Source organism: Anarhichas minor, unplaced genomic scaffold (assembly GCF_050575085.1).
Source record: "Anarhichas minor isolate MPS153535 unplaced genomic scaffold, ASM5057508v1 ptg000041l, whole genome shotgun sequence".
NCBI lineage: Eukaryota > Metazoa > Chordata > Actinopteri > Perciformes > Anarhichadidae > Anarhichas > Anarhichas minor.
Window position 1 is genome coordinate 1,770,431 of NW_027466487.1, and position 27,957 is coordinate 1,798,387.

Sequence of the window (27,957 nt, forward strand, 5' to 3'; positions counted from 1 at the left end):
ATTATTTCTCTTTGCAAATAATGAGGAGATGATTCATATTTTAATCACACCTTCAGCCAAGAAGCAGGCTCGTTTCCAATGACCTTTTATCTTATAACTGATAACACAGCCATAGGCTGTGTCTCACAGCCAGGATTATTATTAAAGGTTGTGAAGAATAAACCCATAACATCCCATACTTGACAATCTCGCACAACACTAAGACTGAAGCTGGGTCACTTCCTCCTTCTGATAGATACTACACGCTCTTTACACTTTCAATCTGAACAAAATCGTGATGTTTAGTAAGGGGTGTCTAAGCCTCTTAGTGGCTCTATGCTTGTAAGTGAGTAAAGCCCTAGATTAAACAGGATCCACTGGCGCATTATCATTGCATCCATATGACATCAAATGATGCAGACAATAAACTGGGAAAAACAAACATACTGTATCACAGATTTAATGTCAAAAGCAACAGAGTTTATACTTATATGATATACAATCGTATTAACTGTTCTAATTGCTATCATAACAAAATGAAGGAGCGTAGAAGTGAAAACAGAATCGATTCATGATATATGGTAATTGTTTTTTGTGAGCTAGATGGTTATGTATTATATACTTTGTAAATAATTCTATAATGAAAAACTAATGGGAATGCTACAGGCACAAATAATACATACAGTATGGGTTCATCTGGACACACAAGTGCATACAAACATGTATTCAACATTAAGTCCAACATTTGCTGCAATATGACACAAATACAAATATTTTACATAAGAAAGCTTTTGGAAAATAACTGACTCCCACCCACCACAACATGTTTTACACAGAATTTATAAATGAACAGCGGAGAGAAAACATCACCAGTTAACACATGTATAAAAAGACCATTTGGTCAAATATAATATTTTTCTATTAAGAGACACAATACAAATATTTAGGTCTGTAAATACATAAAATATATTAAAAACTAGAATTACTGCGTAAGGTCTGATAAGAGCTTTAGTGCGGTGGTTCTGAAAGCTGTATGCAGTGCAACTTCAGAAAACACATGCTACTAGACAAGACACAAGCAATGGAGAAAACAGTTTATACATGCGCATTCAGAAAAACAAATGCAAAGCTAGAAAACAACCAAATACAGAAACAAGCTACAGAGAACGAAATACAAGAGTGTTGCAAGTCGTAGAGAGTTTTGTGAGTTTAATTTTGTTTTTGGAAAGATTATACGACGTGTTTTATATGACGACTTCGAGCCGATTGCTTGGATATATTGCAGCTTGTTTTTGAGTTTTATTGAAATGTGTTTAACAACACCTTAGTGGTGTCTACACTGGGGGATTAGCCAATTGTGGGTTGTATTCATTCAATCACACAATACAGCGGTGGTCATTGCAGACACACCTGGTGGCGTTCTGCACCCTATAGTGCACCTGTGTAGGTAGTATTCGGTTGTGTTTTCTGTATTTGTTGCATTTTTTTTTTTAAATGCTATTCACATTGATGAAGATGTTTTCTTCATTTGCTTGAGTTTTGTCAGTTTGTCAGGGACACTGTACACCTGCTGTAGCCTGCATGCACCGAAAAAGCCAGTTTAAAAAAAAAAAAAAGAGAAAAGAAAAAGCGTAACCTCAATCTAAACATGCATCGCGTTGAGAAGAAAAAAAAAAAAAAAAAAAAAAAGAAAGCTCAGCATTGACATTTGTTACATTATTAACACGAGTAGTGTCACAGCAGAGAGGCTTTACAGAAAAGAATAATTGAGTAGAGTTTGGTCACATATGCTGGAGCCGGCTGGACCAAATACTGCATTTATCTGCAGTGTGTTTGCTTTCTTCAATTTGTCAAAAATAAGGCCTTGAAAGAGAAATCTCTGCTCTAATGTTCAATTGTTGGTTTGTTTGTCCGACAGAAACAGTGAATATGACTAAAAACATAAAAACATAACATGAAAAACTGAAATGTTTTGTACTGAAATTTTTGTTCAATTGTACTCCCTTTGAAATGCTGAAGATAGTGAAGGCTTATCGGGCAATGCTACGCTTTTTACATACACATACTGTACACACATTGCTCAAATACGAACAGTAAAACAAATGCACAAACAATAATCACATCTATCAATTTCTTTATGTTTAATAAACTGGGATGCATCATTTTTAAGACAAAGCTTCAGCACAAATCTATAGCTACTGTACAACCTGAAGAGGACATGACTACACAATTGTTTTTGCTCTCAAGTCTGGCTGGACTGGAGCCAAGACCTGTCCCTAGTGCCGAGATTAGCTGCAAGATTTAGTGGAAGCAAAGTGAGATCCTGCTTTTGACAAATCTAGTGTTTGACCCCATGTAGCCATTTCCTGTGTTGCTTATTCCATTATAAGTGTCCTCATGAAGCCATCAATGAAATACTGTCATGTTGAACAGGAGCAGGTCCCATTCCCCTTTAACATTTGCTGCAGAAAGTTCCCTTCTCTGATTTGGAACAAATAAGGCAACCAGTGCCTCAGGTTCCTGGACAGAAAGCTTTCTTTCACAGGGCATGATTGATTTCCATTTAAATGAAAACAGAGAAGCCATCATGCTCTAAGAATGAAACAAAAGGCATTGTTGGTATTTTCCCCAATCATCTGCGTCTTTAATTGATTTGTGGGATTTTATCCCTCACTCACACACAGCTTCTTTCTACCAGTAGAAAACTTCTGTATTTACAATCTGCGGGACTAAAGTGAACGCCTTTCAAAATGAAACGGAGAGGGGGAAAAGAACACATCATCATTCATTGCGGCCAATTAATTTGCTAGCCTGCAATAATGTTCACACTGGCCATTTCCACCCGTTTCTTTTTTACTGAGGTTGAGAAGAGGGGGAACAAGTTTTTATCTTCCTTTTGCACTGCCTCCTGTCATTGTGGGCCAGGAACAGAAGGTGTCAGACAAGTGAATCTGAAGAATGAAGTGAGCACTAACCTGCCTTCGCGTGGATTAGCATGGTTTGTCTCAGTCGTCGACCATTTTCACACAGACAGGTCTTTTCCATATGCACCAAATCAAACGCAAATGTAGTTTCACTGCATAGCTGGTGGGAATAATTTCTTGTTTCAGGTAGTAAAAAATGGGGAGCTCTGGCTGTGCTAAATTATCCCTTTTAACAAAAGAAGCTTTAAGCCATATTCACTGGCTTTGATTTGGATTCCTCAAATAGAATCCAATTAGAAGGTTTGAATGCATTCCAAATGTCCCCGGATAAATTGCGTATATGTGGAGCATAAACGGCTGGGACAAAGACAAGCATATACAACGGTTGAAAACAATATTGCATCTGTATTGATTAGAGCGAGCAATGAACTGAAAGGTGAGAAGCAGGCTGTTGTGCAAAGAAGTCTAACTGTCTGAGTCAGGAGAGTAGGAGATGGCATAGCCCTGTGCATGGCTCCTCTCTTGTCTGTTATTGAGACTGCTACTCCACCAAGAACTAGACGGCCCCTTTCTGGTCCTGCTCTGCAGGCACGAAGTAGCTCCTGTAGAGAGAGAGGTAGGACAGGCCACAGGAAGGGAATGCAGGGAGAGGGGGTGGGGTGGGGGGTGGGGGGGAGACAGGGCAGAAGTATGTCATCTTCAAGATATTTTTAGGCTCTTTTTCAGTTTGTTAGCAGAAAGACACAAGAAACAACTCTTCGTGTCAGAATTCAGGAAACGACATGTCTGCCTCATTTTGCAGGGCTCTGACAGGTGCGCGGCGACTGCACCACCTCAAAACACAGCTCATCCCCAGGTGGGACTTATAAATCTGGCAAGGCGCTGTTGATCCAACAAGCCAGAGGTTGCTGTGTGATTAAGCCTCTTTTCAGCAGAGCGATCAGTCAGCACCAAACACTGCCAGAGCTGACTGCAGCCCCAGGAGGCAGCCAGTAATCCTGCAGAGGAATTTAACCCTTGCAGATTGTCTTGGGCATCTGCTCCACAATGGCTGTTCTCCTGCTGCTTGGAGATCTCAGGGGACTAACTTGAAATGCGTAACCTCTCTAAACCCGGCCTGCAGGTTATGTATTACTATAATAATTGATGATTGGTCTGCAGAAAGCCTTCCTAGCTAGCAAACTGTGGTTAAATACACAAGGTATAGAATGGTTGCTAAAAGCAAAGAGAGGGCGTCTCTCTGTATAACTGGTTTTGGCTGTTCTGATGTCTGAGTGCTGTTGGCAGATTGTTGTCATAACGCCAGCGTCATGTTTACAGGATTGTTTTTTTAATTTCTGAGCAGAGTCATCTACTCGGGACTCAGTTCATGAGGTAAGCTTTGGGACAAGTAAGGTCCTGTCCCATTCGTTCATACAGACCCAGAGGCACTGTCTCAAGGCTATTGTTTGATGGCTAACATGGGAGGGGTTAGAGGCGGGGAGTGTTCAGTGGTGGCGGTGGAGGGCCTCAAGCTGTGACACTAATTACTGTACAAGTCCAGACAGGCTCAGATGGGTGGATGCCAGTTACGTTTTTCCACCCAAGTGTTTTTCTCTGATTTTGATGCTGTAGGACGAGTTAGGGTTCATTGGCAAGGCTGTTACCCACCAGACTGGTTCTGTCACCTGCAGGCTGACTTATCATAAAGTGGAACGTGCATCTCTCAAATATAAACTTTAAAGTGAAGAAATTTGACCTTACCCTTGCTGTCGATTGCGCAAGTGGCGTCTTACCAGCAGTACAGCTGCAAGAAAGAAAAAGGAAAAAAGGTCACGGCTACACAAGAGAAAAGTTCATATTTGCTTAGGTATTAACAGCTTTACAAGGCACACGGGGACTACAGAGATTCCAGTCATGCACCGAGGGGCTTTACAGCGGTGCATTTGTCAACTGTGGAAATGAAACAGAAATGAGTTCACATTAAACAACTTTATGTCAAAGCAAAACACAGAATACTTACTGATTATCGCAGCACCGGAAAGAGTCAACAGCGCCACAGCTACAACGATGATAATCACGGTTAAATTATCTAAAAGAAGGAAGTAAGTAAGGCGAGTTGATATCAGTTGATATTACAAATCCTTGTTGATATGTATTCTACATTTTTATACATGTACTGTCTATCGCTAATTCTAATTGAAACACGTCTCTCACCTGGTGTGTCTTTTCCACCTGCAGATTCACTTGAGCCAAGTTTCTGATCTACAGCTAGGTGGCAAAAAGAAGAAGGAATGGAATTAAGTATATGGGCATGAGCTTGCGTCTCCATAGAGGCTTCAGAAAAACCGTAGCTCTTGCTGAAAGGCTGCTTCTCCAGGAGCCGACATGCCCTGTTCTAAACAGATCTGTAATTCTATCAAGTGTCCATCAAAACCAAGATGAGGAGCGACGGAGAGAGGCGTGGAGAGAGAATGAGAATGCCAATGTTGATTAGCTGACCAGCAGGATGGTGGAGATGTCAACTTGTTCATTGGCCTTTCAGCAGAATCCACAGGGCCCCTCCAGAGAGCTAATTGATTCCATTCAGCGCTTAATGGTTGGAAGGAGGGAAAGCCAACAGGGGCCACAGTCCCACACATTTCACTGGACTGGAGCAACCTATACACAATGCTGACTTATTGACGATAATTACAAAACTAGAAAATCCTACTGCCCTTCAATCCACTCTTGGGAACAGAGGTAATAAACTCACCATTTCGCACATAGTCCTCATCATCATCATTCGGATCTGTGAGGTAAGGAGAAATCAGCTGCTTGAACACACAGTACAGAAATACATGTTCTTCAATGTGAGCTCTTTCAAATAATAATAACAATAGAGTTCTTCTACTGTACAATAGTCAGGATATAGACAACACCTTTCATCTTTTAGCAACACTATTGATTGAGGTTTTTATGAAGTTAGTTTAGAACCAAAAACTCTCACAGCAAAAAAAAATGAAAACTATAAACAAGAATCAATATTGCACACAGAAAACAATAACCCATCTGAAAGGCAATAACAAAATTGAAAACAAAAAAACACACCCACAAACAAACGACCAAAACTGTAAGTAACAAACAAAACTGAAAATCAGGAAGAAAAACCATGAAGTATAAAAGTTTCAAGTGAGAGGCGTCACACAAAACCATGCAACCATGTTGTGCACTTGTGTAAAGTGAGTAGAAATGTGGAGATGGTTGAGAATCTAACATCTAGGAAAGGTGTGTTTTTTAAGCTATTCCGTTTGACATGAAATCACATGACATCTGTAAATGACTTAATCCATGGCCTAAAGGACCCACTCAACTAACCTGAAGTAACAAAGAACAACAAGGACAAGGACAAAGTACACATGTCGAACCAAGCTAAGGACAAGGACAAAAAGATTCCTTTCAAAACAAAACTTGTTCTTTGTTGTTGCATATGGGTGTGATCGCTAAGTTGAATGTTTAATTGAATCTCAGTTTAAATAAAACCTTTCTATTTGTTTCACTAAATTGACTTTGAGGAAGAACCATTTACTTGATGACTTGTTGAAAAGCACTATGAAAACTGTGTCCAGCTTCATTCAGTGCTCCTGTTTTTCTTTATTTTAACAGATAAAGATGCATTACATACCTCCACCAGCGGATCCTTCATTGTCTTCTGAAACAGCTGCAAAAAAAAAAGGTAGGGAGTTAGAATTAATTAAAAGCTTAATATTATTCGCAATCCAGATTACTGCTACATTCAAAGGACTGTACAGCACAAAAACTATTTGGGCTACACTTGCATTGTGTATATTTGGGTCTATCTGGTGTTCTTGTCGGGTATCTTATCTTTTATGTCAGGAGAGTACAGCATTAAGAATATTGTTGCTAATTTCACATGCATGTTTTTCTTAATGATATTCTTATACGTACAAACCTTTTGTTTCACTTTTGCACCTTCTCTTTTTGGCAGTTGTAAAATTGAAAAGTGGGTGCATATATTTATCTGTACAGACTCGCACATACAGAGGTAGGCGAGGAAAAGCATGCCGGCACAGGGATGCACAGACCCTGATTAGATGTTTATCACCTGCAAGTGTCACACAGAGATGAGAACATACCAGTAGCAGCTGGCAGCATCAGCAGCAGACACAGGAACAGCAATCGCATCATCTTCAAATGCTGCAGGGGGAAAAGAAACCAAGATAAAAATATCTGCTATTAATATTCAGCCATTGATGTGTGCGGAAACTTGGTGTTTTGGTTCTGAGATAGGGTGAGATGGAAAGCAGCAATGCTGTCTATTACAGGGACTTGTGAGGCACTTTGAGTTTCAGGATCACATAATGCTAGTCGGTGGAAAACTACAATTTCCGAACCAAGTCCATGTACAGTTTTAACCGGTTTGAAGTATGCATGCAAATCAAGATTGTAATCTGAGATGAGTGGTGATGAGGGGGTCAGTGACTGACAACCTTATTTCCCATAGTGCTCAGCAGAAACACCGTTCTGAGAATTCAGTCACAGTCAGCAAGTGTCTATTCAACATTTTCCCCTCCCTTAAGCAAAACCCGGGTGCTATGTCCAATGTATCATTGGATGCTTCTTCTTTTTTTTGTTGACCAATACATTTTTGTTGTTTGTTTATTGTATCCTGCTAAGTACTATTATTATCATGTTAATTGGGAAAGAAAAAGTGTGAGCTTGATTACCCTTGAACACATATTTGTCCGTCAACTCTACCAAGTGATACTCTTCCTTTGGCTGTGATTTCTATTTTGATGTATTGTTGTTCTTCAGGAGAAATGTCACTTCCTCATGGAACAGAGCCCAAAACAAACCCTACCTCTGCTACACATCACCACCACCACATGGATGTGAAACGCAGATGTTCTTGACGTGCCAAACAAAGCCCCAGCTGTATCCAACACAATATGAATGCAGATATTTTTGAAATGGGAAAACATTGGAATGACCTCTCTTCCAGTCTAGGCCCCGGATGAAGCCTCAATCGGCCAGATTTAGCTATTGAGGTTGGCATGGGATCAGGAACCAATAGTCATGCAATGATTGAAACTGCACACAGAGGGAACTCTCCCCATTGACCTTTGTGCCAAATGTTATACGTGTAGGCACCTCTTCATTGTTAGTTGTGCCCATTGTGTCCTTGATTTCCTTAATAGTTAATGACTATGTGGAAAGAACTGAGGTGACCCACATTGTTAAGGTGCAGGGCTGTGAGGAAACGCAGCAAAAACGCACCATGAACCCCCACAGAGCAGTTACCGACTTACCGTTTCCTACTTATTACTACAATTTAAGGAAGTGGATCATCCTCACTGTATGGCGAGTAAATTCGACTTCCCATATTTGGTCAAAGGAAGTGAAAAAGATAGAGGCATGGGCATTAAGACAGGAGACAAATCAGTTAATTCTTTCCATACTGTTTTTGACAGTTTCATTAAAACCTAGGCACCAGGAATCTGGCCATAAACTGTAATCGTATCTATAAATGCTGCCATGGTAGTCAATGTCTAAAAACCTCCATGTGAGACAAATGTTCACCCTGTAGGGCCGCACGAGAAAGATTCCAGCCCAGTCCACAACAAGATTATCTTGATGCTAAATTAGCAGAACAGCATTAAGATCTATTTTTGTTGACGATATTAAATGATGCTAATCACACAAGTGAGGCTGATTGGATGGGGACTGTAGTGTGGGCTGTTCTGGCCTCTTGAATAGCTGCAGTAAATCTCCAAATGCAAACAACCTAAGAAGCTGCGAATAAAATCCCCTTCTGTATCCAATTTGCTTTTCAGAGTCGCTTTGGGTGAAATAATAAGCTGATCCAATTTGGAAATATTTATCAACCCAGTCCACTGCCTCTGTATCAAAATGGCTCCCGACGCTTGTATTATTTTTTAAATTGGGTAATATATTCTTGTACATTTGAATGCCTATTGAATTTGCTCTTTAATACTGGACCCAATTTGCAACATATAATAACCAGTGGCTTGGTTATAAAGCAGACATGCCAGCTGGCTGCTGGCTAAAGACGCAAAGATCATAGAAAGTAAATGTGGAAATCATAAAACTGGAGTGCAGTGATGCAAGACAGGCATATACTGTATTGTTGCTGGAGGGTGAATCTGTCTTGTTTTTGTTCCAGTCTCCCCGACGCAGCTCTCCTCTGACAGGATTAACCCTGAACGTATACCTGTCTGGCCAGACCAGCTCACCTAAATCTTGTTTACCAGGTTTCATTTTGAATGACGAACACCTTCCACTCCTTCCAACCTACCCAGTACAATCTATATCAACAAAATACACACACAAACGGAGGCTGACTACATGGACATAAACAGAACTTCTTGCATCTCTTTCTTATCTGCTCGCACTGATAACAGCCCTCTGCTCAACCACTGTGCATCGCTGACAAGAATGACAGTGAGTTCATAGGAAAACAAATACAAGTAAAAGAATGTGAAAAAGAAGAGGGAAGAAAAAAAAACAGCAGGATGGTGGAGATGTCCAAAAAAACGTTGATTATTGTGAAGATGTGTCAACACTAAAACAGACTTGCTCAAAAAAAACAATGAGCCCAACAACAAGGGATTCGAGTGGGTGAGAAAGGGAAAAAAGCACCAAGATCATTTGTTATTCATTGCCATTCAATTTGATAAAAGTGGTAGCTTACTCTGGTTCAGTGAAGAGGGAAAATATTCTTATTGAAATGTTTACTCAACTCTGCCGAAGCTGTTTATCTAAGCAAGTTTGAGGCAAATTCCCTTTTTCCCCCTCTAGAACATAACATACTCTGCTATGCCACTGGACTAAGCAAAAAGGCAAAAAAGTGAAACTCACAATACCTCAGTTGATGCCATGCAGACCAGTGAACAAACCACCATCGATAAACAATGAGTCTGACAACTCTGCAGTTATTTCCAATACAAGTGGTTTGTGGGTGACTTGTTGAGCATCAGGCCAATAAGGCCAACAGTAAAACAACTACGAGGATGTGAGAGTGCGTCTGACATTACAGCTGCCTTTGAGACACATATCCTGCATTTGCTTGCCCCCCCCCCCCTCTCTCTCTCTCTCTTTCTTTGAATGTGCGTGTGCAAAAATACAAACCCTGTGAACACAAGAATCACCAGATATGAGACTACGGTTACATCAAAATAAACCCGATTCAGGGCATACAGAGAGCTCTGGGCACGTATACACCTCAGCTTTACTTTTTATCAGATTGAGACAAAGCGGTTTTGTCTTTGTTTTGTTCACAACACTATCACAAGAACTTCTCCAGTCTCATTGAGGGTTTTTACAGTCCAATCTATCTAAAATGCAGCCTCATCACTCTCCCAAGAACCAAGCACCACAAAATGTGCAAAACAACAACAAACTGCAAAAATGAGATTTAAAAGGGTTTCAACAAATATGTTGTGCATCTCCCGGAGCAAACAGCTTGATTAACAACTGCAGAATAACACTTTACATAACAGGTCAAAAAGTTCACTTATGAGCACACTGTAGATGGTAGACAGACGTATACACACACAGGAAGTGAAGAAAAGGGTGCTACAGTGCATCAAGTCAGTCACCTTATGTAACCCGCTTCCTGAAGAGTAAGAAGTTTGCACATTTGAATGGATTAAATCAAGCTATTCACACATTGACTCACTGTATGACAAGCAGAACCGTTATTGTTTAGAGCTGAAATCTCTCTCCCTCCATGAGCTACACTCTGAGAGCAGGTGATAGACAACTCACAGTAACTTCGGTGAACTTGGTGAGAAAAAAAGCTGAGGAAATACATTTTGGAGGAACAAGCACGAAGAAGTAGCACTGCAGGCTGCATGCTGATAATAATTAGCTCACATAAAATGTCCAGAATATTCATGTGTTACATGACAGCCATGTATTGAGGACATTTAAAAATGACCAATAGCCTAAACTACCAACACAAGAGAAAGACAACTCTATTGCAAAGTGTGCACTTCGTTGTGGAATTTAAGGCTTTTAAATTGACATCTGTGTGTGACCTTCTTCATCTCAATTTGACGCACTCACCCAAAGTCAGTCGATCAGTTGTGTGAACAGCGGAGGCGACTCGATAACAGGAATAAGCCGACTCCTGCTGCGCGGGCCAAGTTCAGGGCAACGAATGTATCCTCACCTACAAGGGGATTCACAGCCACCTCATATTGCGCTGAACGACTCCGTAACCTTTGCCTCACAGTCAGCTTTTTGCTTCTGCGGGGAAAATACCTCCGTGTGTCTGTGTCAGAACTGCTGTCACGACAGTTTCCTGAAAACTATGAGGTTAATATACTGCTTCGATGCTGATAAAAGCTTTAGGGCACGAGTAACACTAATGTAACTTAAAGCAGTAGCCCAAATAAGGTAACTTAGAATATTATACCTATAATACTTATGTGGTAATGCCACAATTTCGGTAAAATTGAGTAATGATTGGTGATACTATTTACTTGAGCTGGACCAGAACATGCATTTAATTCAAATTCAGAAATGCGCAACACTGGTAGTGAATGGTAATGCGGATCACCTGACAGAATTAGTCCACAAATGATGACCTCATCACGTGTCGATTGGCAGGCACACCGAGCACAGCTGTGCTAATCTTCACCATCTTTCACTCTTCGCTTAGTTTATCATTAAGTTGCAGTGTTTGATATCTTCCATGGTATGCAAATAGCCTAAAATACATCAGATGTAGGGAAAACCCAAACTGTTATAGTTCCATTTATGTGCGTTGTTTTTGTTTTGCAGTAATGCAGTTTTTGCTGCTGCTCCAGGTGTGTCTCCTGGGACTTGGTGCGTGGCATGGTTTACAGGCTATTGTTGTTTGTATGTTATTAAATTAGATTCAACGGTCATTTGCACAAAGAGCGGGCTATAACCTGACTAGTTTTGCAGCGTGTTTGTGCTTTCGTCACTCAGCTGTGTCAATATTTGCACTATGTTTGCATTAACTTATTACTCTTTCACCGGCAACGAGTCTCAACAGTTGTGGTGTCTACCTTCTGTTTGTCTAGTTTTGAGTGATGAGTGGGGTATGGCTATGTCTCAGCCCTTGGGGAAACAAAATATACTAATCTGTGCACTGCTAAAGGGAATTATGGTCAGTAATTGGTCTCTTGAGAAATCTTTATTTGTCTTTTCTCCCCATTGTTATGAGATTAAAAGATGTCGTTTTATGTAAAAATGGATGACACACACACAACACCAATAATCAGTTTGGTTGTCACAATGCTTTTGCTATGAGTTACGAAAATATACATCACCCAATCTCTCATTTAATTTTAACTTTTACTATTTGCAATGACAACACATGCAGTATAAGCTCACGCTAAAATATTAAGTAGTTTTACGCAAGTAACTCCATATAACAAGTGAAAGGTGAACTTACTTTTAAATGAGTGGTTGTCTCTGTTGGTATGTTGTTGCTCCTACGCCAAGGTCCTTGTTATCATGGAAACTGCCAGAGTGAGTGTGCACGTTATTAATACAGGTGTAACCAGTCAGGAACACGAACTGTGTTCTTCATTGGCTGCTGAGCTTGTTGAAATCCGACACCGCTGGTCTTATCTCTTACAAAAGTAAACTTACTGTGGAAAACTTGCTCTCAGTAAATAGATGTATTCACTTTAGTGCAAGTGTGGTGTTTACTGTCATACAATCAACTGCTGTCAGAGCAGTCCATCTTTGTTAGGAAACCATGTTATTGTTCACTTCATATGCACGTATCCTGCTGTTGTTGATGTGGGAGCATATTGAAATGTTTTATATTGAGAAAAAAAAAAGTAACTTAATTTTGTATTCTCCTCTGCAGGCCTGTCCGTGGTCAGTCTTGGTCGGAGGTTTTTGATTATGTTTCCCCCAAATAATTACCCAACAGCAGATGTTAGCCATCAAGTAACTATTACAGCCACTGGTGTTTGGACCTCAGTCACTTTAAAGGTTCTGGGAAGCAGCTTTGTGCAACACATCTACCTCTCTGCTGACCAGTCAAAGAAGATTCACCTGCCATTGTCCGTGGGAATGACCAGTGATCGCTGCTCCTTCCTCCTCAGTGTGGATCCTGTATGGCCTGTTACAGCCCTTGCCTCATTCTGCACCCAGGCTGGTTGTGACCACAGCCTTCTTCATGATGTGTCCTCCGGGGGAACCGCTACTATCCCATTACTCCTAACTTCCCTAACCAGACTGCTGTCAGCCAGATGGTGATCACCAGCTCAGACCGGGGGACATCAGTGGATATCTTCCTCTCAGGGGAAGTGCTTTTTGAAGGCAATGTGTACCCCAGAGTTAGTGTCCTTCAGTTATATATGGGTGCTGCAGAGTGTTTACCTCCAGAGCAACTCCAGCCTCTCTGGCTCAGAGTTGATCTCTAAAGAAGCTGTAGATGTAGTGGGTGGTTTTACCTGCTCCAAACAGACACTTGGGGATTGCTTGTATTTGCTGAATTGAAACCAGTGACACACTGGAGTTTTGATTACATTATCCCTCCCTTGGTAAACACAGGAATGAGTTCCAGTTTTTTGTCAGCAATGGCTCCTGTCAACTCTGACCTGGACGTCACCGCCAGTACTGGGCGAAAGAACGTGTCTCTTGTTGGTGGCATTATGAAGGTCATCCCAGTTGTGAACTCAGATAAAATCCACATTACTAGTGACAGTCCCCTTCAACTTGTTTACTTCAGATGTGGCAATGCACAACGTTATTAAACTCTAACCGTACTGCCATCTGTTGATGATATCTGCCAGACTTTACCTATGTTTGATTCAGGCGATATGAGTGAGCAGCAAGATAACAGTTCTCACGCAGGGGATTTAAAGTCTAGTGTTATATTCTCAGAAGCCCAACTTTGCTCAGCTGCCCAAATATGCAGAGTCCAGTTCTCTTCCCACAGACAGAGATGTGGGACACTATCTGAGAAACATGAACAAGCAACGATATCCAGCAGTGTGTGAGAAAAGTGTGTATTTTTTTTTTTTTTTGATGACATGTTGAGCATTTGATGACTGTATTAATCTGTGTAACATTAACATGCTACATATTTCTTTTTTTATTTCCGCTGCAGCTTCTTGTGAACAGCTGCACTGTGGTCACAAATGGAAGTGCTCTATCAAAGATGGAAAATCACTCAAAATATGCTCTGAATGGGGTGACTCTTATTACCGCACATTTGATGGAAGAGATTTTGTCCTGCAGGGAAACTGTAACTACACTTTAGACAACCTGTCCAGGCTTAAACGCTTCTGTTCCACTGAAGATTGCTCCAGCGTTGTCTTAGACACGGCCTTCGGCCTAACTCTACAGTATGACTGGAAGCACCATCTCCAAATTGATGTTGGCCCAGAACTGTATGGAGTCCTGAGCGGTTTGTGTGGAAACGCTAATCGCAGCTCCTCAGATGGCATCATCAATAGCACAGATGAGACCCAGACTGTGAATTTTACTCTCCCTTGGGTGGTGAACAGTGATGCACGGTACTGTATTGAAGATTGTGTTGGTGGTGTCTCATGTCCAGTGTGCACTCAAGGCCAAACCAAATATTTTCCTGGCATTAAAGGCAACTTTCTCTGAATTGGGTGCACTCTACTGCAGAGGAGCGGTGGACCTTTTGCAGGTTGCCACTCATATGTTGATCCTGAGCCATTTGTTCGTCGTTGTGTGAACAGCCTGTGTGTCAGCAAAGCTGCCTCTTCTATGTGCAAGATTTTGACGGCCTATACCAACATCTGCCAGAGGCTCTCGGCCAGAGTCCAAAACTGGAGAACCATCTCCAAGTGCCGTGAGTTTTAATTTAATTATTATAATTATATATATATTTTTGATAAGTGATTAAAGTGGTTCGCTAAATGTATTTTGTTCTTTCACAGCTATGGTATGTCCTATGAACAGCCACTATGAGATCTGTGGTTCGGCCTGCCCTGCTACCTGCGGTAACCCAGAGGCCCATAGTAATTGCTCCCTGCCCTGTGTGGAATCATGCCACAGGGAGTATCTGCTGAGTGGTGGGGAGTGTGTACCACATAGCAAGTGTGGTTGTCTTTACCAAGGTTGCTACTATCACCCAAAGGAGAACTTCTGGATGGACAAACACTGCCGGGAGAAATGTGTCTGCCAGCCGAGCTCCAAGAGTGTTATGTGTGCTCAGTCTCATTGCCAGGATGGAAACGTGTGCAAAGTTAGGAATGGAGTCCTGGGCTGTTACAAGGAAGGGCCTGGGATGTGCATAGCCAAAGGAAATCTTCATTATACCACCTTTGACGGGCGTAACTTTGATGTGTATGGCAACTGTACTTACCTACTCGCTTCTCACTGTCCCACCTCGGGGGACCAGGGAAACTTTAGTGTCGCGGTCCAGAACCAGATGGAGGATGCTACAAATGTTTCCTTTCGTCGTGTTAAAATGATGGTCTCCAGTTATTCCATTGAGATGTCAAATGATCGGAGTAACAGAGTTATGGTAGGTTCATTTATTTTCCACTAGACAAAGTAACGTTTTCTCCACTTGCAATGTTAACATTACTCTACTCGTTTCAGGTAAATGGTCTGCTACCCCGTCTTCCATCTGTATTGAGCAAAGGCAAAATAAAGCTCTATGTGACTTGACTCTCAAAGTGTATAGAGACTGACTTTGGCGTTGTTGTAACATACAGCTCTGATGTCCTGACTGTTCAAGTGCCATGGATCTACTCAGGTAATCTCTGTGGCCTGTGTGGCAACTTGAATGCTGTTCCAGAAGATGATCTGATGCCTGATGACGAATCTGATATTTCTCGGGCTGTTAAACACTGCCAAACCAGCAGTGAACATGAATGCGTGGATGTGCCTATGAACACAAAAGGGTGCATTTCACAAGATTTGGCTCTCTGTAAAGAAAAATATTTCTGTGCAAGGTTACTGGATACAGAGCCTTCCAGAGCTGCCATGAAACGGTTGATCCAGAAGATTTCCACAATAACTGCGTTCATGACCTCTGTTATAGTAACCAGACCCTGTGTCCGATTCTGTCTAGCTATGTTGCTGTGTGTCAAGAAATGGGAGCTATAGTGGATAAATGGAGGGCTTCCAGCTTTTGTAGTGAGTAACTATGGTTAAATGCATTTATTTATTTTCAATGTGTACAAAATAGGAATATTTCAATGAAATTGTTTTGTTTTTTTCTCCTTCGTAGATCTCTCCTGCCCACCCAATAGTGAATAGCGCCTGTGCTCCAGTCACATGACTGACTGTGTAGAAAACCCAAGTCCTCGAGCAGCGAAATGCAAAATGGGCTGTTTCTGCAAACCTGGGTTTTTCCACAGTGGTGGGGGATGTGTACCAAACTCTGAGTGTGGCTGCATTCACGATGATGATTACTATGAAATCCATGAGAACTTCTACCCCGATGAGCACTGTCAGCTGCGCTGTCTCTGTGTGGGCCGCACCAGAGTACAATGCACCAACCACACATGTCCAGTTGGAACAAAATGTGCCATCCAAGATGGCCAGAGGACATGTCATGCATCACAACCTGTTAAATGTTCAGTCATGGGTGGCAGACACTTCAGGAGCTACGATGGACATAGCTTTGACTTTAATATGGGAAGCTGCCGTTGTGTTCTATCCCAAGCTTGTGACGAGGAATAGTCTGACCCCGCTGTTAATATCCAGCAAGGACAGCTGCACCTCAGGGTCCATGGAGTGAACATGTCTTTGGAGAACGAGCATTTGGGAAAAGTAAAGGTAAGCAGTTGCACATTCAAAAACGCAAACTGTTAAGTTTGCCTTGACTTTAACTTTAACATTCAAATTTTCCAGATTGATGGTATTTTGAGGGGTCTTCCTATCAAGCTGGATCACATGGCAATACTGCATTCTGGCTTGCTGACTCGTGTTGTTATAAAAACAGGGGTTGTTGTCACTTATGGAGGGCCTGATCTGATACAAATAGTGATTCCTGCCTCCAAAATGTGTGGCTTGTGTGGAAACATCAGTGCTGGTGCTACAGATGACAAACTCGGCCTAAATATCAGCCTTGCAAGTGATGTTTCCACTTTTAGATCTTCCTGGTCACTTTCAGTAACTGGAACGAAGTGTTCTGAAGAATGTGATCTCAGTTCAGGGTGCAACTCTACCTTGGCAGCTGAATTTGCATCTGATAACCTCTGTGGCATGCTGCTTGATCCTGCAGGATCATTTAGTGGATGTCACGCCACTGTAGACCCTGAGCCCTTCTTTCAGAACTGTGTGAATGACTTGTGTATGTCTAATGGGAATAAAGATTTGTTTTGCAGTAGTTTGAGAGTGTACACTTTTGCATGCCAGGAGGCAGGTGCCAAGGCCAAACTATGGAGGGGTGAGAAGTGCTGTGAGTATTATCAATCTTGACTTTCTCTTTTGTATGTGTTTTATCAGTCTTTTGTGGTGTGCCAGTGCATGTAAATCATACAGGTCTGCACACATGCTTCTCTTGTACGTTTCGAACTCTGACAAGCTATATACAACGAAGTTGACTGATTGATGTACAGTAAGGAGAGCTGGACTATGAACCCATTTTTTTTCCCTCCCACAGCACTCTCATGCCCTGAAAACTCTCACTGTAATATATGTGTCAGTGCGTGTCCCGAGTCCTGTGGTATTCTACCAGACATCCCCTGCCCGTGGGCCTGTTATGAAGGATGTCAATGTGAGTATGGATGCATGCAGAGTGGAAATGACTGCATCAAAGCTGAGAAATGTGGTTGCATCTACCTTATGCACTGCTATGAAGTGAGTAGCTACTCATTATTTAGCTTACACCAACTATCATATTCATTTTCAATTCATCCCGGCAATTCATTCATGATTTTTCTTAATCCAGTGAAACCATTTATTTAGAATGTGACCTGAACATTGTAGCATTGGTTGACTTCAGATAAGCCTATTGGTTCATTGGGGGGTGTTTTACCAAATGGACATAAGCCTGAAAATTAATATCGCATGACTATTCACGTACACTGGGGATGGGGGTGTGGGTGTAAACAGGAAGTAGATATGACAAAGTATTATAGTAGTCTTTAATAATGAAAGGTAGTGCTTGCAACTTTAAATCTTACTGCAGAGCATTTATGCTTTTGTTCCTTTACATTTTCTGTGTGGACTTCACAATAGTTGTGCAGAACAAAATAAACATTAATAAGAAATAGACAGTCCTCCCATTTTGTGTCCATCGCCTTCCTCAAAGCCGCAAACCGTGACTTCAAACGTCCGCTCCTTGGGGTGATCACACCGCTGGACACGCCTTCCGCTAATCGCTCCAATGACGGCTTGTTTCTTCTGCATGTCGACCGTAGTAGATTTCTAAAATTAAATTCAGCATTTGATAATAACTGCACAACAGCTGCTAGTATAGACAAGGTCAGCAACACCTGTAATCCGTTATCCATGTTGAATCAACCACTGGTAGATGATAGATAATCAAGGCTTCCAGAAAAAGGTCACGCGATAGCAGCCTGACAAATCAAGGAAGGACACGTCGTAACTGCTAATCAAGTAGCAAACACGGGTGTCTACGTCATCGTTTTCAAACTTCTCCGGTTCCGCCGTCCACACTACGAGGTAACCCCGGAGTTTTCAAAGTTATCCGTCCTCGGTAGCAATTTTAATCCGTTTTCGGTGCTCTAACACTCCAGCCTAGTGTGGACGCTCGGTGTAAACGTAGCAAAAGATATGCGTTTTAAAATGGAAAACTTAGTGTGGACATGGCCTTAATATTATGACTCATTAATGTTTTGGCCAAACTTACACACCTTACCAGTGCATGTGACATGACTAATCACAAAATCCTAGGCCTTTGTGTTTTCCTGTGTTGTTTGTCTGTCTTGGTGTGCGTGTGTGTTACTCAACTGTTCTCTAAAACAGTGACTCACTGTTCTCTGTAGATCGGGGAGATATCGGGGGCTGGGGGGTGCTCTGAGCGGTGTAACCGCTCTGCCGCTGTCACCATGTGCTGCGAGTCAGCATCTTGCCCCGAGGGAGAGAGCTCCACCCTTCTTAACAATACTTGGGGCTGTGCAAAGAAAGGTAAGCTCAGCTGGTTCTTCTGGGTTGGGTGAACTTTCCTCAAAGGCAAACTGTCACTGAGCTGCACCATGCAACGTTCATAGGTTTTGCATTATCAAATCAAACTTAAATTTTCTGCCAGGGTTGTTTTGCAACTTCATGACACACAGGTGTTTTCTCAGTGTCCTGGAATTGGTCCAAAATGAGGTTAAACTGCTGCACCTTTTGAATAGTTGATGTTCTTGACTTGTTATTGCAATGCTTGTCAATCAGTATAATGCGTCACTTATTATTTTACTTGTCCTCCACAGAAGCCTATATTATAATGTGATGCGTCACAAATAGTTTGTGTACTTAATTTGTTCCCATTTAAATTAACCAGTTTTTTTTACTCTTATGAAGACAGAATATTTGCACTTCAACTTAAAACTCAACACATTTACTTATGAACCAAAACTGCAATTAATCTGATACTTACTCCCCTAATTCTTTCAGATATTGATGATAAAATCTGTGAAAATGGTGAGGCTTGTGGTGTCCAGAGCCAACCTCGGCAAGCTCAGTGTTGCATACTGGGAGGCGACCACTTCTACACATTTGATGGAAAGGTGTTTGAATTCCTAGGAAACTGTACCTACACTCTGATCCATTTATTGAAGGACACCAGGGAGAATATGACATTTTGGGTCGAGGTACAGAAAGACAGGACCCCCAAAGAGGCTTCCTCTCTTAAAGCTATTCATGTTAACGTGGCTAAAGACAATATTACAATCCACAGAGGGGAACAAGGCCATGCTTGGGTAAGTTTGAATTAGGACATGCAAACAGTCACATCACCGTTCTAGCCTCACTGTCAATTTGTGATTTAATTGTTTACTTACACGACAGTTTATGGTTTTTCACAATGTAGATGCACCTGATAAACAACACATTTTCAACACAAAATTCCATGAAAAAATGCATTCTATACATCTCTCCCCAGATAAATGGCGAGAAAAGGCTACCTGTGACTCTACAGTTTGGACTTTTTATCAGAGTGGCAGGTTTGTTGTTGTGGATACTGGGCATCCAAATTAAGTATGACTGCTCTCATTTCGCCACTATCCTCCTCTCTCATAAAACTGAAGTCCTTGGTATGTGTGTGAATAATAATGGCATCAAAAAAGATGACCTCAGGACTCCACTCCACAGGGTGAGCCCGTTGATGCCACCACCTTTGGCTGGAGCTGGAGAGTTCCCGATCAGGAAGCTCGCTGCACAGCAGATTGTGGAGATGCATGCCCATGCTGCTGTGCCGAGCAGCTACTGGACGAAGATGTAGCCAGTCAATGGATCTCGATGCACCAGTATATTTGGTCAACACAAAATCAATTCTACCTGTGCCGGGAAGATGTTAACTACACTCAAATCGCCATAGCTGTGAGCATGTTTGACCTGTGCTCTAGTAATGACACTCAAGACGGTCCTCTGCCCGATCTTGGAGGCCTATGCTGCCGCCTGTCAAAAGGCCAATATCCAGATCAGAGAGTAGAGGAATAATACCTTCTGCCCTAAGCAAATTTGCGATTTAAAATGTCTGTTGCAAACAACAACACAATTAACTGGTTACAAGTGTCTGTGTCTTCGTGTGTGCACTTTTTCCTCCATTGTTGATCATTCTCCTCCTTTTCTATCAGCCATTTCCCGTCGACTGAATAACCATTATAAGTCCTGTGGCTCAGCCTGCCCTGCCACCTGTGAGGACCCATTCAGTTCAAGACCCTGCACCCTAGCTTGTGTGGAGACCTGCCAGTGTGATCCAGGGTTCATCTTGGATGGTGACACCTGCATGCCCTTGTCCCAGTGTGGCTGCACTCACAATGGCTACCATTACAACAGCAACAAGACATTCTGGGCTGATGAAGGATGCACTGTTAAGTGTGTTTGTGACCCCTACACCCATCAGACGCAGTGCCATTTGGATTCTTGTGGCCCTGATGAATACTGCGGTCTTCAATATGGAGTCAGAAGCTGTGTCCCCCATCATTGATGTCATCCAGGTTCATGTACAGACAGATGGACACCTAGAGTCAGCACATCATGTCCTGGTCAATGTGAGTGGTGTGCTTGTGGAGCTAAACAGCAAAAACACTGAGAGCATAGAGGTGAGTGCTAGTATCCTCTCGTTGATTTGCATTCTCTTAATTGTCATGTCACACAAAGTCATTGTTTACACACTGCATTGGTCATAAATCATATTATAATTAAACCAGACTTCACAGAGATTACTTTTAATGTGTTGCCCTGTGCTGATTTTCAAATGCAATTTTGGCCCCCCCTACAGGTTGATGGTGTCAAGAGGAACATGCCCTATCACTTCAGCCCTACTGCACTGGCTTTCTCTCCGGTGCTGCACACTTACATCTACACAGACATGGGCTTTGAATTGAGTCTCAGCAAAGAGGGCATAGTTGGAATTAGTCTCTCCAGTAAATATGCTAATGCCACTTGTGGTCTGTGTGGTAACTTTAACTCTGATCCTGAGGATGACCTCACAGCAAATGGCCCAAAGGAGCGTCTCAGTCCCGAGCATTTTGGAAAAGCTTGGAGAAGTGGGCAGAATGCTTGGTGTGTGTGGAGGGCTGTCTAGGAGGAAGTTGTCAAAAATGTTCATCTGAGCGTCTGGCCCGCTTCTCTGACCCGGAGGATTGCGGGAAGATTTTGGAAGTCAATGGACCATTTTGACACTGTCATGGCAAAGTGGACCCCTCCAGCTTTTACAAGCGTTGCGTCGGTGACCTGTGTCTTCATGGAGGTCTCCAGCCTGCACTGTGTCACTCCCTGGCAGAGTATACTGCTGTCTGCCTTTCCCACAAGGCTACAGTTTATGCATGGAGGAGTCCTGGGTTCTGCTGTAAGTGTTAATGTGCTCCCAGCTCTGTTGTGCCAGTGAATTAAATTAATATCCTCTACACTTGTAACTGTGCTGTTTGGAGTTCAGCATCATTGCACACCGAATGAAATATGGAGAGTTTGCAGATGCCTGTGCAAGCATACAACACTTCATCATGTTTAGATTGTTGATGTCGATCACGCAACATGAGGAAAAGAATATGGAGATTATGTGCATCAGGTGTATGCCTGTAAGTTCTTAATGTTAAGTTGTTTTCCCTTGTTTGTTTTTCGAAAGTGTTTGTATAAAGTATAAGATAGTGTGCTTTGACTCATAGTAGTATTGAGGCCACAACCTTCCAGGGGCTATTGGACCACTAGATGGTACTAATGCATCACTGGTCAACCCTAACCCTTTCCAACATTTTCATGTTTTCATGGCCTTAGTGACTGATGTGTCTCTGTATCTCTACAGACTCGTCCTGTCCCTCCAGTACCAGTTACAACATGAGTTCTGCCTCTGTTCACCTCTGCCTCGGCTGGCAGAATAACACAGTAGAGATGCCTCGAAACATCGGGGAGAACTGCCTCTGTGAAGCAAGTTTAGTTCACAGTGGCAGCCTCTGTGTCTACGCAGAAAGCTGCGGCTGCTTTCACCATGGAGAATACCTCAAGGCAGGAGAGGAGGTGTCTACGTGTGAGAAAAGCTGTTTATGTCATGCTGGGGGACACATGACTTGCCGTAATGTCTCCTGTGGAGTAGAGGAGTGTAAGCTTACTAGGGGAGTTCAAGGTTGCCACCCCAAACCCAAAGTGGCACACTGCTCTGTTGACGGATCCCAATACACCACGTTTGATGGATAGGCATTTGAATTTCATGGTTCATGTAACTACACCTTGGTGCAGACGTGCCTCAATAAACTGGGTGCGGTGTCACGGGGCATGATGGAGGACTCAAACGCAGACAGTCAGATGCAGTGAGAAAGGGTTTTAATGATGAGTCACGAACAAAACAGGAATCATTACCGGAACACAGTGAGTGACTGACAGGTAGTGTGACGAGGGTGAAGCTACGCAAAGACACACAGAACACACAGAACACACAAGGCAAAGCCTGATCGTGACATGCGGAGTCTGTTTTGATAGCTGCACAGGGCAACCACAGTGAGGGCAGGCAGATCTACTTGCAAGTCAATAAAATGCATTTTAAGACGTCAACAGCTTTTCCTGGAAGACTTGAGGTAATGATTTCACAGCCTTCAACAAGATTTATTATTAATCTCCTAGCATGCACTGTAAAGGAATTTTTCACAGCATACACAAACTGATGTATATTATGTTTTTAAACATGAATTATTTCACCCAGGTAAATGGAGTTTACGCGAACCTGCCGATCTCCCAGAGTAACGTCACTGTAAATCAGAAAAATGGATGGCTAACCATCAAGACCCCACAGTCAGTTGAGCTTAGATCAGACCTGCAAAACCACATTATGATCAAGATCCCTGACATCTACCACCAGACAATGTGTGGTCTTTGTGGAAACTCTAATGATAATCCCTCAGATGACCTGCAGCTACCCAATGGCACCATGCTCTCTGATCCTTACATTGTTGGGTAATCATGGAAGTTGTTTGATTATGAAACATCCTGCAGCGACACTTGTGACGGCACCTGTCAACTCTGCCTCTCCCCCAATGCACGAATACACTTCTGAGCAGTACTGTGGCTTTCTCATCAATCCTGTGGGACCGTTCTCCCCCTGTCACCATTTAGTGTTCCCACAGAAATACTACTCCCTCTGCATGGAAAACCTTTGTGTTGCAGAGGGCCAACGCTGGGCCCTGTGTGATGCACTGTGGGCCTATGATGCAGCATGTAAGAAGGCGGGAGGGATAGTTGACTTCTGGACAAAAGCCACAGGCTGTGCTAGGTCTTGGTACATTGTTTAATGAAATTTAAAAGTCATTCAAATTTCAAGTAATTAAATGCAGTAAGATATCATACTAAATAAGATGGTTTTATTTGACAGCTTATCAGTGTCCTGAATTTAGCCAGTGCGCCAATGCTTGCTCCTCACTGTGTCCTGGCATTAGCCAAGCAGTGCAGTGCCCCAGATACTGTGAGGAAGGTTGCCAGTGTAATACTGGACACCTTTACGATGGCCATGCCTGTGTACCGGCAGAGCAGTGATGCTGCGTACAGGACGGGAGAAGGTTTAAGGTCAGAAGTAAACGCAGATTTTTCCTACACATTTATTTATTACACCATTTCGGTTTGCAATGTTACCTCTTCTTCAATAAGCATATTCCAATATTTTATTGTCATCTTTCATGTTCTATTTCCAGGCTTCTGAGAGCAAACTGCTACTAAACTGTACCTGTGGGCCTCCTCTTGTCTGTGAGCAATACTCATGTCCTGCAAAGCACAGTTGTAGAGTTTCAGATGGAATCATGGGTCGTCACAAGGATGGTGAGTATTTGAATTAAAGAACCATGCTTTTAGACACTGATTTTACTTTTCATGTTGTTGAAACTAAAATCACTGTACTTTTCTTTTTAGCCGGGCAAAACCCAGATCCATGTGCTGGAAAATGTGATGAAACTGAAAAATGTCATCTGAGCAATGGTGTGCCCGTCTGTGAGAGCCGTCGGGGTCTGTGCTGGACCTGGGGAGGCCAGCATTACCACACCTTTGATGGACTCAACTATGACTTTGAGGGAACATGTACTTATCTGCTCGCAGTCAGCAAAGGGACAGCATGTGGTCTGACGACAGGAGACGGTGTAAAGTGCTCATGGATCAAAAAGGTCCGCTGGCCCACTGTCGTAGTCGAATCAATCCTGATTCCTTCTATGAAAGTTGTGTTGTCGACCACATGCATAATGAAGGGTCAAAAGTTGCTCTTTACCAGGCCATATATTCATATTCCGTTGTTTGTGAAGAAGGTGGAGTGACAGTTGGTAAGTAGTTGTCTTGAGGATTGGAAAATATTGCTGTTAAAATTGTTTTAGGACTATTGTAATAAAATCTTAATAAATGACACACCAATAATTCATTTCAGATGCGCACTGTCCACCGAACAATCACTACAAGACCTGTGGCTCAGCCTGTCCTCCATCCTGTGAATTTAATGCCACGGTCTGTTACATGATTTGTGTGGAGGGCTGCTTCTGTAACCCTGGTTTCATCAGGAGTCAGTTTTTGTGGGGTGTTGTTAAATGAGCTCGGGCCATTTGCGGACTGCGCCTTGGTTTTGAGTCCCAAGAAACAGATTCCTGCTCTTATAACAGACACTACTCAGCACTCTGCAATGCTATTGCAGCTTATGCTGCTGTCTGCCAAGCAGGTCAGCTGCCTGTCAGGCAGTGGAGGAGTGACACTTTTTTGTGGTGAGTACATGGTTTAGTCTGTTTCTCACTGGTTAGATTTTATTTTGCTTTAACATCTCAAAACTGATTATGGTGCCCAGCCTCATAAGGCACTTAATGATAATGTGTCCAGGTTCAAAGCTGGGAATTTGGCAAGTACTTGAGAGTTGGTGACCTTCTTTTTTAGGTTTTTAACATTTTATACAAAGCAGCAATCATGCAAACTTTGTGTGAGGTAAATTCCTATAATTGCCCACGGTCCATAACACTTCCAAAATATAAATGGGAATGACCGAGGAAGCGTGAAATAGAAAAACCCCACCACAGTTCTCACAGGGTTTTGTCCATCCCGCATTTAACACTATTAACCTTTGCACTGTGTTGCCCTTAGACATTTACACTATGAGAGTCACTGCGTTGAGTGTTGTGATGACTGAGGGGAAATTTTGGATGGGCTCGTGTGTGTGGGGGGGGGGGGGGGAGGAAACTGGATGAAAGTATGTTGATTGTGATTCTGTTAAGTTGAAGTAAGACTTATTTCTCCCCCCCTCACCCTGCTGGCCACTTCTACTCTGAGACAAGCTGCCAAAAGTGTAACTGCAATAAAGGAGAATTGACCTGCACACCCATGGAAAACTGTTCAGTAACGGATGGCCTTGCCTTGCAGTATGGGGTGTGCCAAGTGTTTGCTGGCTTTGGCTACATCACTTTTGATGGTGTCATTCTGCCTCACCATGGAGCTTGCACTTATGTAGTGTCAGCTTTATCCTCAAAAGCCTTGCATGACTATACTCTGCTACTTAGCTTTGAAAAGGCCTCGAATGGCACGTTCAAGATCAGCAGACTAGTATTTCATTTGCTCTCAATGGAAGTGTCAATTGACCCTGAAACTATATGGAAAATACAAGTAAGTTCTACAATCTGTATTCATTTGTGATAAAGATAAGTTTCATACAATTTTTGCATCCTTAAAATGTCCTTGTGCTTTCAGGTAAACGGAGAAGAACGCAGAGTGCCTTTTAACAATGGAGGACTTAAAGCGAACCAAGTCGGCAACAGACTAATTATCGTCACACTATCTGGGTTGGGGATTGACTTTTCCTCTACCCAATACCTCAGCTTAACTGTGCCACAGGTATACGATATGCTGTTGATCAATAGTATAGAGTTTCACCACTGCTGGAACAGTGGTGTGGAGCGTGATATTTACACACTTATGTGCGTCAGGGCAGTTTGTGCCGGGGCAGGAAAGATGGCCTCATGTCTGGCACTGGAAGCATATTCTGCAGCCTGGCAGGCTAAAGGAATACCAGTAGGATCGTGGAGAGGGAATACCCTTTGCGGTAAGTGAATAATTGTGATCGTTGTTTAAAGTATGTTATCCACTTTAAATGATTTTTATTTCATACCATCAGCCCTCCAGTGTCCTGACCGCAGCAGCCCAAAGGAGTGTGTTGACTCCAGCACCAACTCATGCCCTGCTCTGCTCCAGCCTGCTTCTTCAGCAACTGGCTGTTCAGAAGGCTGCGAGTGCCACAATGGAAACGTGTTTGATGGGAGCGAGTGTGTACCTTACGGTCGATGTGGGTGTGTTCATCGTGATATGTATATCAAGGTAAATATAAAAGCTTAATACAGACAGTAAATCAGTAAATACTTAAAGGTCACATTGAGTATTTCAGTAGCTACATAATTGGTTTTGTCTCCTCTTCATCTTAGATGGATGAGCAATTGTACACTGAGGATTGCACTAAGAGATGCTGGTGCCTCCCTCTGGGTGGGGTGCTCTGTGAGGAGGCAGCCTGCAGTCTGGGGCAGCAGTGTGCTCTGAGGAATGGTTCCTGGACTGTTTTGACAGACCTGAAGTTTGTGAGCTCAGGGGCAGCCTCCAAGTCTCCACACTTAGTGGGCAGCAGCTGAGCTTGGAACCTCGGTTAACTCATGGTCTTGATGTCCCTCTGTGACGAGGCAAGTGTGCACCGGTTCAGCCTGGTCTCTTACCATGGACCTTGTGATGGCAGCTCTTCCAGGCTTGTCGCTGTGTTTTAAATCCTCCTGCATGGATCATCATTTACCATACAGGACGGCACAGTGAAGGTATTACTCCACCAAGGCTTTTCATTGCCAGAAACTAAAATGTATTTTATGAAAATTGTGCTGTCTCTGTGGAAACCTTCATGACCCCCGCTCACACAGTTCAGTCAGGTCATGGGTTCTCACTGACTTTCCTGGCTGGTAAGTGATGTCCTCCACAACAGCACTGGCCATGAATTGACTATTTAATGTGCTTATTGAAAATTTAATTAAATGAGTATTTCCTCTTTTCACAGTGGTTTCACTGGATGATGACCGACTATTTTTATGTCCTGAGTAATGTATATTGTTGAATGTTTGAATACAGAAACAATTTAAACAGCTTTGTATATATCTCTGTGTTTTAAACTCTAAAGGATAATATGCCCTTCTCATACATTTTACGTAATACTGACGGCACTCTTATCAGTTCACCATACACCTTTTTAAAATAAGGTAATCTTTGGCCAGTGATGATTGGGTTCCAGGGAAAAAAGCAACGAAGGCACACACTTTTATCTAAATCCACAATGTGTACTAAACCAGGCTTACTGTTGCCCTGCCCAAGGGTTCTGACAAAATGAGCACTAATTCAATATTTGAGGTTTCGTTATCTTTTGTTTTGTTTTGTTTTTTTAATCTAATGCAAACTTATGAGGGCCAAGTAATATTTACTTTCTCTCAAT

The 27,957-nt window shown here is 42.5% G+C and overlaps 1 protein-coding gene and 1 pseudogene across 1 annotated transcript; one reads left to right on the forward strand and one right to left on the reverse strand.

Annotated features, from left to right (window-relative positions):
• Positions 1-423: 423 nt before the first annotated feature.
• Positions 424-11,132, reverse strand: LOC142969545 (uncharacterized). Its single transcript, XM_076109498.1, has 8 exons — positions 10,971-11,132; positions 7,019-7,079; positions 6,547-6,582; positions 5,638-5,673; positions 5,100-5,153; positions 4,906-4,974; positions 4,647-4,689; positions 424-3,505 (listed from the first exon to the last, which is right to left on the reverse strand). Exons 2-8 carry the CDS (start codon positions 7,068-7,070, stop codon positions 3,460-3,462), a joined length of 336 nt encoding a protein of 111 aa, XP_075965613.1. The 5' UTR covers positions 7,071-7,079; positions 10,971-11,132; the 3' UTR covers positions 424-3,459.
• A 560-nt stretch (positions 11,133-11,692) lies between these two features.
• LOC142969661 (IgGFc-binding protein-like) lies at positions 11,693-27,437 on the forward strand (annotated as a pseudogene).
• The last annotated feature ends 520 nt before the right edge of the window (positions 27,438-27,957 follow it).